The sequence below is a fragment of the Muscardinus avellanarius genome, assembly GCF_963383645.1.
Source record: "Muscardinus avellanarius genome assembly, chromosome: 19".
Taxonomy (NCBI): domain Eukaryota; kingdom Metazoa; phylum Chordata; class Mammalia; order Rodentia; family Gliridae; genus Muscardinus; species Muscardinus avellanarius.
In genome coordinates, this window is record NC_137805.1 from 50032838 (window position 1) to 50045793 (window position 12956).

Sequence of the window (12956 nt, forward strand, 5' to 3'; positions counted from 1 at the left end):
TCCCAGCATTTGGGAGGCTGAGGCAGGAGGATCACAATTCATGGCCAGCCTCAGCTACTTAGGCCCTTTGCAATTCAGTGAGACCCTGTTTCGATATAAAGAATAAAAAATAGGGCTGGGGTGTAGCTCAGAGGTCGAATGCGCCTGGGTTACTTCCCCAGTACAGCAAATTAAAAAAAAAAAAAAAAAAAAAAAAAAAAAAGGAAAAGAAAACCAGACCACGGGAGCAAGGATCCTGGAATTTCCGATTTAAGGAAGGGCTTGTGTTTAAAAATCAAATCTTTATTCAAAACACAGTGAAGGATTATAACTAGAAAATCTTTATACATTGTGTGGCACAGAGTAAATAAGGCAAAGAAAACATTTTCACAAATGCCATTCTGTTCTCTCCAAGTACGGAGCTATCTTCCTGGTAGAAGTAAAATCTTAAGAGACTACAAAGCACTTAACCACCAGCCTACGTGCCCAGCATTTAAACCAGCCCAGAGGGTTGGCTCCTGTGGTTCCTGCCTGGGCCTTGGCGCTCAGTGCTAGGCTCCGGGGAAGCCTGTGCACCTAAACGACAACTCACGCCATCCAGTGTCCACCAGCTGGACCGTGCCCACCTCCAGACCCCACCAGGCAGCAGGCCAGCTGCAGCCTGTTATCTGAGTGAGAGGCTGAGGCGCTGCCCTGGTTGGCTTCAGTCATCTGGGATGGAGTGGTCCATGGAGTGGTGGAGCAGCGTCGGGGACAGCCTAGTTATGGCAAAGGTAACAGTGCTCAGAACTGGCAGCTCTTTCTCCCTGCCCACCCCAGACCCTGTGCATCCCACAGGGGCCTTCACCCCCAGTTCTAAGACTCTCAGACCACCAGAAATGGCCGCCACTGTAGAGGGAGGGGAGAAGAGGGAGGGAGGAAACCCCAAATGGAGGGAGGGGAGGAAAAGTTGGGGCAGACGTAGGGAGGGGGACAGCCTTACTTTTTGACCATGTGCTCGTAGATCACAGTGGGAATGATGGTCAGGGTGATGACATTTCCAGCCATGGACAGAATCTCTGTGATCTTTTTGTCCTGGATAGGAGTTGAGTGTGGGTCACCATGGAGCCAGGACAGTGCTGTGGGCCCTTCTGGAAGGGTCAGGGTGGCTGACGCCAGAGGACACTGCTGACACCCACCGGCAGGGGCCATGCTGCCTGGGACCCTGTGCTGTTGTGTGAGGGCCAGGTGGAGTCTTGCTTGAGCAAGAACATGGGCCTCCCATGACCCCAGGATCCCCCGGGGTCAAAGAAGCATGCCACCCCCACCCTACCCCAAAGGCCAGCTCTGTGGCCTCCTGACACAGAACACAGGACACAAACGGGACTCTGTCCCCTCCTGAGGGCCCACATTTCCATCCTGTCTCCCTGGCCCCAGCCACACTTGGGTTCTGGCCTTGATGCGTAAAGAGATTGAGCGGTCTAGTGGGAGACATAGGCATGCTGGTGTCCTCCTGAGCGGGGCCAGGGGCCCTCTTACTCCTAGACCACTCAGATCCTAGGAACAACAACATACTAAAAGTCTAAGCAGTGTCCCAGTCAGTACAGACTCTGCGGCTTGGCCGTGAGAGGCGCTGGCCTTTGCTTGGGTCTCTGACCTTACTTTACACATATATGTAATCTGGTTATGTGCCTCTTACTTGTTCCAGAAAAATGGGATAAAATATGCCAGAGAGGACTAGTAATGCCCCAATGATAGGGAGAAATAAATCAACTTCAAAAAGATTAATGAGCTGGGCATGGTGGCACACACTTGTAATCCCTGCACTTGGGAGGCAGAGACAGGAGAATCACACAGGTTCGAAGCCAGCCTCACTGGCTTAGAGACCCTCTTTCCAAATTTAAAAAATTATAAAATAGTTCTGGGAGTGTAGCCCAGAGGTAGAAGGGTTTCCAGGAAGCCCAGTACCATAATAATAATAATAATAATAATAATAATAATAATAACAACAACAACAAAAAAAAAAAAAGACACCAGGCATGGTGGTGCACACCTGCAATCCCAGTACTTTGGAGGCTGAAACAAGAGGATCTGGGTTCGTGGCCAGCTCAGCTACTTAGTGAGGCCCTCCACAACTTAGTGAGATCCTGTCTCAAAACAAAAAATAAAATAGGGTCAGGGGTGTAGCTCGAAGGTAGAACACCACGGATTTAATCTCTAGTACCACACACACACACACACACACACACACACACACACACACATACACACACACACACACACAATGAGTGACTCAAGAAGAAGAAGCATAGCTGTCTAGAGCATAGATTCCTACATTTATTTAGCTTACCACCTCCTTTTTAGAAAAAAAATATTACTCAGCATTCCCTCCCACAGAAATATACCATTTTTTGGTGGAAAGGGGAGGTTGCTAGGGATGGAACCCAGAGGCATTCTATCTTCAAACTACACCCCCAGCCCAATTTTATTTTTATTTGGAAACAGGGTCTCACAAAATGCTAAGGGCCTTGCTAAGTTGCTGAGGCTGGCTTGGACCTGTCTCAACCTCCTCCTGTCTCCACCTCCATCCTCCTGTCTCCACCTCCCAAGTACTGGGATTACAAGCGTGCACCACCATGCCTGGCCCAAAATCTTTAAGCAAATGAGCAGAAAGATGATTTTTTTTTTTTTTTGGCAGTACTGAGGATAGGACTCAGGAATCCATGGTTCCTGGTGGAGGAGCATGGTCACCACCTACCTTTAGCCCGATGACATTCTGCCCGTTGACCTCACACACATAGTGGTTGGTGAGGAGCCCGTTGCGGGCTGCAGAGCTCCCTTTGACCACAGACACAATCTTCCCCTTCTTGATGAGGAAACCGACGTGGCCCAAGCTGTCCTTGTGCATGGTTACAGTCCGCTGGAATGGCCTGGTGGACAAGGACAGTGAGCTGGGGCCAGGGGTGTGACTGGGACTGGGCAGAAAGGACTCTGAGACCTGGCTACTCACCTGTCCCTAACAACCATGACGATCTTCTCAGCCGAGGCTTTCTTCAGTGCCCGATGAGCCTTGTCTGTGCTCCAACCGGCACAGTCACGCCCATCAATCTGAAGGATCTGGTCCCCAAAGCGCAGCCCCACGAGGGATGCGGGGGTGTTGGCCTGGACCAGCTGCACAAAGAGCCCCTGAGGGTGGCAAGACTGAAGTCAGCATCTCTGGCTGCCCTGGGCCAGGCCCTTCTCAAAGCTGTTTTCTCCAGGAGCCTACAGGGAGTCAGGACTAGAGCTCTTTGTGGCAGGTACGTGTCTACCCCATCTTCCTTGGGGAGGAAAGAGGCCGGGCCCTGGAATAACGTAAGTCAGAGGCCAGAGGCTGTACACCCAATTACTCTACTACACCACCAAGGCCCTGGGATTTCCTAGCTTGCACTGTGTCCAGAAAGTTACCAGGAAGCCAGCTCCCTGGGAGTTGGGAGTGCAGGGAAACAGAGACACGGGCCCAGCGACAGCGGTCGAGGACTGGAGGAGGTGTCCCTGTCCAGCCCAGGTGAGACCAGCACAGCGCTCCCAGCCTCCCCTCGGCTGGAGGGCGATTGCGGCTGCGGCCTGCAGGGGGCGCCGCCCAGCACCAGCGCGGCTCTCCTCCCTCCCAGGCCCGTTTCTCCCGACTCCCCTTGTCGATGGCCCGCAGCCGCAGCCCGGTCTTGCCCCGCTCGTCCTTGCACAGGTGGATCTCGCGCACCCCGGGCTTGATCTCCGCACGCAGCAGGCCCAGGTTGTTCCCGGACACCGGTGCTACCAACTGGCCGGACACGGAGCTGGAGGCCGCGGTCTGCAGACAGCGAGGAAGCAGGGTCAGGCGGGGCCCAGCCGGCCCTGGGGTCGGGGAGGGTGGTCGCGAGGATGGAGCGGTGGGTCCCTGGGCCCACTCACCCACCCCACACACTTCTCAGCAGTCCAGAGGCGATGTGGCTCCGTGAAGCCACTAGAGGGCATAAAAGTCTACGCCCCTAAAGCTGGGTCAAGAAAAGGAGGTGAAATACAGGCAGGGCCCTCTTTGGGAAGGAAATTAGTGTTAGGAAGAGACTCCTTGAAAATCTACTTAAAAGAGAAAATTTCACAGTAAATAGTAAGCATATTAGGACAAAAAATTGTCCAAATAGTAAGCATTATGTTAAGTTAAATAAAGACAGTCTCAAAAAAATCACATAATTCCACTGATAAAATGGTCTGAAACTTGGGCTAGGGTCTTGGGCTGGGGCATGGTGGCACACACCTGTAATCCCAGTACTTGGAAGGTTGAGACAAGAGGATTTAGTGAGGGCCTCTGCAACTTAGTGAGAACCTGTTTCAAAAAATAAAGAATAAAGCCGGGCGTGGTGGCGCACGCTTGTAATCCCCGCACTTGGGAGGCAGAGACAGGAGGATCACGCGGGTTCGAAGCCAGCCGTGCGCGCTGGCTTAAGAGACCCTGTTTCCAAATAAAAATGTAAAAATAGCCGGGCGTGGTGGCGCACGCTTGTAATCCCCGCGCTTGGGAGGCAGAGACAGGAGGATCGCGCAGGTTCGAAGCCAGCCACGCGTGCTGGCTTAGGAGACCCTGTTTCCAAAATAAAAATGTAAAAATAGGTCTGGGAGTGTAGCCCGGCGGTAGAAGGGCTTCCAGGAACCCCAGTACCACCAAAAAAAAAAAAAAAAAAAGTAAAAATAGGTCTGGGAGTGTAGCCCAGAGGTAGAAGGGCTCCCAGGAACCCCAGTACCACCAAAAAAAATAAATAAATAAAAAATAAGGGTCGGGCATGGTGGCACACGCTTGTAATCCCAGCATTCGGGAGGTGGAGACTGGAGGATCTCTGTTCACAGACAGCCTCAGCTACTTAGTGAGGCCATTTGCAACTCAGTGAGACCCTGTTTCAAAAATAAAAAGACTGAAAATTAGGGCTGGTGGTGTAGCTCGGAGGTACAATGCTCCCGAATTCCATCCCCAGCACCGCAAAAATAAACAAATAAATAAAATAAAAAATAGGGCTGGGGATGTAGACTAGAGGTAGAATGTCCCTGGGTTCAATTTCCAGTACCACAAAAAAGTAAAAAATAATAATAAATAGTAAACAAATAATTTTTAAAACTTGGAGCTAGGATGTCGAGCACTGGCCTACCATGTGAACCCCTGAGTTCAAGCCCCGGCACCATAAAAACTAAAAACAATGGCTGGGTATGGTGATGCACACCTGTAATCCCAATTCTTGGGAGGCTGAGACAAGAGGATTGCACATTCAAAGACAGCCTCGGCAACTTAATGAAACTCTTGGGAATTTAGTAAGACCCTGTTTCAAAATGAAAAATAAAAAAGAAACTGGGGATAGCTAGAAGGCAGAATGCCCCTGGGTTCAATTCCCAGTATAAATAAATAAATAAATACAATGGGAAAATTAGTTACAAAAATGCATTTGTCATCTTATGTTCATATCCTAATTTAGGTTGAATGCATCTGTGTCCTAATCATTGGAACAAAGAACGGCTAAGCAGAGCTGTACCAACGCGCCGCTGCTCCAGGCCTGTCTGTGCTCCACAGCACGGAGGGCCCCAGGGTGTCACATGGCCCCAGCTTCATTCTCTCCTGCCAGATTTCTCTTTGCTGGTGGCTTGATGTGGCTGCTGGCACTTTCACCACCTTCACAGGACCCTGCAGCCTCAGCCGGGTGTGCAGGTGCACTTTGCAGTGGCTCTCCTGGGCCCAGGATGAGGCTGGCCAGCGGAGACACTGACAGAGGGCTCGCAGGGACACCAGAGCTGCGTGGGCTCGAGAGGGGACAGACTGTGTACCTGAATGCACTTTCAGTAGTGAGCATTGCTGTGTGTTTCAGTAGTGAGCACTGTTTGTTTGTTCTCTGAAGCCATGGAAGCAGAAATCAATCTCTTTTTCTGGAGGGGACAGTACTGAGGATTCTACCACTGAGCTACACCCCCAGCCCTTTTTTATTTTTCATTTTGAAACGGTCTTGCTGAGTTACCACACACTGGCCTTGAACCTGCAATCCTCCTATCTCAAGCTCCCAAGTAGCAAGATTACAGGTATGTACTACAGGTATGTACAACCACACCTGACCAGGAATCAAGCATTATCGTTAACCCATTAAGTCACAAGTTTTCAGTTCTGTGAATATTTTAAGGAAATTGACACAGATGTATTAAAATAGGTTGGAAATAGCCTGTAATCCCAGTACTTGGGAGACTGAGACAGGAGGATCACAGCTTCCAGGACAGCTTCAGCAAGTAGAGAGACTCTCAGCAACCTAGCGAGGCCCTATTTTAAATTAAAAAGTAAAATAGGCCTGGGAGACACAACATGGAGGTAGAATGCTTCCAAGTTCAACCTCCAATGTCAAAAATAAATTAATTAATTAATAAACAAACAGGTTGGAAATAATCATTTAGAGTTTATAATTATAATATAAATTTGTTATACTACATATTATATACTTACATATTACATACTTACATACTAAATTGAAATTTGATAGATGTTCCACATCTGGGATGGTGGGACAAAATGGGCTAGCTCGGGAACCAGAGCTGATAACAAGCCCCTGCTGCTGGTTCTGAGTCAGAGGCAGCCCTGCCTAGATGCCCCAGGCTCACACTGGGTTTAATAGCCTCCTTTGGATTCCAGCTGGGTCAGGCCAGCCACCTACAGCCACAATTCAAAGACCAGAGAGGCTGTGAAACCCCAAAACACTTTTTATAAAAGCTCAAATGAAAAGTCCCATCAAGAAACAGAGCCATAAATAAGAACACTGTTGAGGCCAGTCATGGTGGTTCACACCTGCAGGTTCAAGCCAGCCTCTGCAACTCAATGAGGCTCAAATCAACTTAGCAAGACCCTGTTTCCAAAGAAAAAATAAAATAGGGCTGAGGTGTGGCTCAGAGGTAGAACACCCCTGAATTAAAAAAAAATGTTGAAAGAAGAGATTCAAACACACGAATGGGGAATCTGTTTAAATGTCAAGGCCAAGGGTGAAGGGGCTTGGGGAATGCTATGCTACTTTAGGCAGGAGAGGTACCTACACGGTCGCCCTCTGGAATCTGAAGCAGGTTCTGCTGGACTTCTTGGCTGGAGAGGGAAAGACCCATGTAGCTCTCCAATTCTGCCAGGTTTGGGTACAAAACTGATGAGGGAGGAGGAGGAAAGGTTACTCGGGTATCTGCACTTAGCCACCCCTGTCTAGCTTCTGGGTAGCTGCATATTTTTAGTAAGAAATGGAACCTGGGAATACTACTCATTCCCAAGAATTCTGTTTGCTCCTAAAAATGCTGCATATCCCCAGAGCACTTGCTGGTGGATCATCTCCTCAGGTGTGAGGTTCAGGGGGGTCTACTTTTGTCCCACAGCAGTCTGGAACAGAGGGGAAAGGAAAGCTGGACTGGAGTTCAAGTTTCCCCCAGTGAACTGACCGAACTGCCAGGAATGGATCAAGAGGCCACCGAAACATCTGACCTCCCCAGGTGGCCTTCCAAGGTAGAGGTCACTGCCCTCACCAAGCCTGTCTCCCAGTGTCCCTCAAAGGGTGTGGGTGAGGGCAGCATGTGCAGAAAGCCCACACACACTGCCAGGTGAGGGGCAGGCTCTGGGAAATGGCCAGAAGAGGTGAGGTTGTGTCCCCAGGCTGAGTACCACCCACAGACCCAGCCCATCAGGCAAGCCCCAGTGCTGGAGACAGAATCCCCAATGCCCCTTCTAGTGACAGGGACCACTAGAAACATCAGTGATGTCTGAGGGAATGACGGTGTGAATGCTTGGGTCAGGCTCACTCACCTGAAGGTGGGGAGATGGCTGCTTCCTGGGATGGCATGGTGGGCATCCTGGGTGAGGCTCTGGCCTGGGCCTGGGAAGGGGCAGGGAGTGCTGGTCAGATGTGGCCAGGACCCCAGGAACCCAGAGAACCTGGGGCTCCCTTAGGCAGGGGAATCCAGGTACTAGATATGTTGGTGGGCCTGAGGTCATGAACATCCATGAACTCTTCGGGCTCCACAGTATATATAACTGTGGCCTCTACATTGTGTAATCTGAAATAAGTCAGGCTCATAAAGACAAATACCACTTGTTCTCACTTAATATATGGAAGCTAAAAAGTTGATCTCAAAGAAATAGAGACTAGCTGGGTGTGGTGGTACTCATTTGTGAACGCAGTACTTGGGAGGTTGAGACAGGAGGATGGCAGGTTTGAGGACAGCCACAGCAATTTAGTGAAACCCTGCTTCAAAATAAAAAATAAGCCAGGTGTGGTGACACACACTTATAATCCCAGCACTTGAGAGGCTGAGACAGGAGAATGGCATAGGTTCAAAGCCAGCCTTAGCTACTTAGTGAGGCTCTCAGCAACTTAGTAAGACCCTGTTTCCAAATAAAGTATAAAATAGGTCTGGGAGTATAGCCTAGAGGTAGAAAAGTCCCTGAGTTCCACCCCCAGTACCACCAAAAAATAATAATAATAAACAAATATAAAATAAAATTGGGTTGAGGTACACCCAAGGTAGATTGGCCATGGGTTCAATCCTCAATGCTACCAAAAAAAGAAGAAGGAGGGGGAGGAAGAGAAGGAGGAGGAGGAGGAGAAAGAGAAGACTAGCCAGGTGTGTGGTGCACACCTTTAATCCCAGTACTTAATAGGCTGAATCAGGAGGATCACAGGTTCGAGGCTAGTCTCAGCAATAGCAAGCTTTTCAGCAACTCAGTGAAACTCTATTTCAAAATAAAAAATATAAAGGGCTGGGCCCGTCAGTTGAAGGTAGAATGCCCCTGGGTTCAATCTCAAGTACCAAAAGATAAGAATAAATAAAATAAAGGGTATAGGGCAATGGGGAGGGATGGAGAGAGGATGCTTAATGGGTACAGGAGTGCAATTAGATTGGAGGAGTGACTTTTATTATTCTGCAGCATGGTAGGGTAACTATGGTTGACATTTGAACATTTCAAAATAGCTAGTTAGAGAGAGTTTTGAATGATTCCCCAAACAGTGCAATGGTAAATGTGTGAGTGACACATATGCCAGGTACCCTGGCCTAACGGTCACATCATATATGTGTACTGATATGTATCCCATAAATATGTATCCTTAATAAGCATTCATTAAAAATGAAATCTATTTTCTAATGAGGTCTCTGTTTATACACGTGCTTCTGTGAAGAGGTTCTCCTGGGTTCTCAGACCCACCAAATGTCATGACCCATTTGCTGCCTGTGGCAGCCAGGACATAAAAGCTCACCTCTCAACCAGGTTGTCAGTGAGAAAACCCAAATTCTCAAAGCCATCTTGGGACCAGTGGGATGGAGAGAGTGAGAGGCTAACAGGCCAGAGCCCACACTCACTGGGATTCCTGTGGCCTGGATCCCCCACTGCAGGGTCTACCTGTAGGGGAGAAGCTGAGACAGAGTGGGCACGAGAGGCCTGTCTGTCCACTCCTGCTGTGACTCCATTGTCCATAGCCTCTGGACACCTCCACCAACAGGCCCACCAGTGTAAAGCTGCATAGCTGGGGCTTCCTGGCAGTGCCCACGGGCCCTGGTGCTCAGCACCTTCCAGGGCAGCCTCCTTTTGTTAACCTGAGGTAATTGCCAAGACCTTCATTAAGGAACCAAGGATAATGGGTCCTGGAAGCTTACCTGGATGATTTTGTCCACCTTCAGGTCCTCCAGAGATGGGTACAGGGCAGACATGGCTGTTCCTCGGAATGCCTACGGAATGCAAAGGGCAGAGAGGAATGAGGTTGCAACTCCCAACCTCCCGAGAGAGGCCCAGACACCCGCCTCCTGCTCCTGTGTGACACACAACACTAATGTGAGTTATTGTCTCCAGTTCAGAAATAGAGAACCTGAAACGTGTGCATCGAGTCCACACAGGCATTTGTTTGCAGACTCCTCTAACTCTCCAGCTCCATTTCTTACCATGTCCTCTGCCAGCTGCCACTTTCAGCTCCAGCCACAATGAGCTACTTTCAGATATTTGAATGAATGTTATTCTCTCGTATCTTCAGGACTTTGTGTGTAATTCCTTGTCTGGAATAGCACCCAGCCACGACTCCTTGCCTGGCTAACTCCTAACAATTCTCAAGTCCAAGACTGGAGGACCCTCTTGCAAGAAGCCTGCCTCGATTTACGTTTCCTGTCATCTTTGTCCCATGTCCTTACCCTTGTTTACTTACTACTCCTGTAGTTACCTCTTTACCTGTCTGACTGCCTCATTAAACTGAAGTCCCAAGAGGGAAGGAACTGGGCCTCCTCGTTCGCTGAAACCTCTAACCCTAACATGGAAGCCAACGCAATATAGTTGTCGGAGGGACTGCCTTCTGTGTGGGCCTCCACTTTCTTCCTTGACAAGCAAAGCTCTGGTATTCTAAGAATACCTGCCTTCCCAGGATGAAACCAAGGGCCAACCAGAGGTGCAAATGTACTTTGTTTGCCTCTTACAGCCTGGATTTTGTTGTTGCTGTTGTTGTTTTATTTGTTTGTTTGTTTTTTTGGTGGTACTGGTGTTCCTGGAAACCTTTCTACCTCTGGGTTACACTCCCAGACCTATTTTATATTTTTTATTTGGAAACAGGGTCTCTTAAGCCAGCGAGGCTGGCTTTGAGCCAGTGCAATCTTCCTGTCTCCACCTCCCAAACTGGGGGATTACAAGCATGCACCACCATGCCCGGCTTCTTACGCCTGTTTTATTCTTCAAATTTGAATGGGTGGCTGGGCGTGGTAGCACGTGCCTGTAATCTTAGGATTTGAGAGGCTGAAACAGGAGATCACAGGTTCAAGACAAGCCCCAACATCTCAGTGAGCTCTCAGCAACTTGGCAAGACTCTGTTTCAAAACAAACAAACAAACAAAAAATTTTAAAAGGCTGGCAGTGTAGCTTGGAGGTAGAATGCCCTTGGGTTCAATCCCCAGTAACTAACACACACACACACACACACACACACACACACACACACACACACACTGAATCAGTGCCAACATTCAAAATTCTGGGAGTACAAAATTCTTCATTCCTAACTTGCATTGAAAAAGCAAAATAGTATTTGGCAAAGTAAGGATGGGAATCCTGCACGGTAATGCTTAGCCAGGGCTTCCTCTTAGACAGGGATGCATGGATCTCCTGTGTCCACAAGTACCCATCAAGCCCACTGCTGATTTACATTGCCTGCTTGGCTCCTACAGTGTGTCGATATTGGGAAATGGCTTTGGCACTAATTTCAGAATGTTTTGGAAAAGAGCTTTGGTGCTGCGCAGACACTCAGGCAGGGAAAGGAAGCTGCAGAGTTCCAGAACTCAAAAGTGATAAGCAAGAACACGAAAGAGAGGTGGGTGTGGTGGCTCAGGTTTATAATCCCAGCATTTGGGAGGCTGAGATGAGGATGGTGGTTCACAGACAACCTCAGCTGCTTCGTGAGGCCCTCTGCAAATAAAGAATCAAAAATAGGGCTGGAGGTGTAGCTCAGAGGTAGAATGCCCCTGGGTTCCATCCCAGTACCACACACACACACACACACACACACACACACACACACACACACATAAACACAAAAGAGTTGTAGCCCAGGGCCTTCATATTTTAAAGACAAGTTTACATAGTAAATAACTTCTAGCAGATAGTCTAAAACTCCCCCAAAACTCAGAAGAATGGTACAGGCCTTCAAAGAGGGCAGATACCATGAGATCCCTGACTTTGATAACCAAGTAACACATTTTGGTCCAGAGACCGGGCCAGCCCACATTTGTAGGAAGAAAGCTTTTGGTTGAGCAGAATATAAGATAGTATAGTGAATTCTCATAATCACATCAAAAGGCTTAACCTGGAGAATAGGCAGATCTATACCTAGTCGGGTCAGGAGGACGATTTATTGGTTAAACAAAGATGAGAGATAATAATCTTTGTAAAAACTGTTTGGTATTTAAACACTTCAGTGTCTTATTTTCAAGTCACTCCACTATGTCACTCTCTGATGTAGTACTTTATAATTTTTGTCCCTTCTTTCTGCCTTTGTCATAATAAAAATTGCTTAAATTTACATAAAATAGTTCTGGTTATTCTTTTCTAAGATTAGCTAAGAACAAGAACCCATAGTTCCATCCCACAGCGTTACAAGGAGCAGCCAGTTCCAGATCCTTGCCCAACGCTGACCTTTGGGATAGAAATGACTATCTCAAGAGGAAATGAATTCCTAGGAAGAAAGGATGGCTGGTGCCCCTTTCACACACTCAGGGACACTTGATCTTGGAACAGTCCTCAAGAGTCACACCTACCAAATGTATGTCTTGCCACCAGGGTCATGTGTGACAACAGATATGAACATAAGATTAGGCCACCCCTACCCTGCTTTTTCTAAGCCTGAAGCTGGAAGTAGTTTTGACAGCTGCCCTCTGGGAGAGCAGAGAATCAGAGATCCATTTCCTGGAAATTGCTCCCAGACTGGGGCCCTTTCACCATTGCCACCTTCTTTGAGACCCAACCTAATGCTGGGCTGGTGGAGAGGGGCTGTCAGGTAGCAGTTCACCATATAGTGGGGAGTGGCTCCCTGCCAACAAAGATGCAGTGTCTTATCAAGTCATCAGTAATTCATTCAAAGTACTTGAGCACCTACTGTGTGCCTGTTTTAGTCATGCTAGTTTTTTTTTGTTGTGGTTGTTGTTTGTTTTTGTGATACTACGGATGGAACCTAAGGGCATTCTACCTTCAAGCGAAACCCCCAGCCCTATTTTTTATTTATTTGGAAACAGGATCTCACTAAGTTGCAAAGGTTCTCACTAAGTGGGTAAGGCTGGCCGTGAGCCATGATCCTCATGTCTCAGCCTCCCAAGTATTGGGATCACAAGTGTGTGCCACCACGCCTGACTTCATGTTAGTCTTTCTGCCTGGCATACTGCCCGCCTCTCTATGATGCTCCCTGGAGGCTCCTTCAGATGCTATCTCTCTGGTTGACTTATCAGCTGGCTGCCACCTGGTTGTA

General features: G+C 48.4%; 1 protein-coding gene across 1 annotated transcript; it reads right to left on the reverse strand.

Annotated features, from left to right (window-relative positions):
- Positions 1–682: 682 nt before the first annotated feature.
- SDCBP2 (syndecan binding protein 2) lies at positions 683–12280 on the reverse strand (the record flags this gene model as incomplete). The annotated part of the gene is made up of 9 exons (XM_080716548.1): positions 12222–12280; positions 9622–9693; positions 7775–7844; positions 7027–7127; positions 3632–3790; positions 2969–3144; positions 2717–2888; positions 962–1053; positions 683–737 (listed from the first exon to the last, which is right to left on the reverse strand). Exons 2-9 carry the CDS (start codon positions 9673–9675, stop codon positions 683–685), a joined length of 879 nt encoding a protein of 292 aa, XP_080572674.1. The 5' UTR covers positions 9676–9693; positions 12222–12280.
- Between the last annotated feature and the right edge of the window lie 676 nt (positions 12281–12956).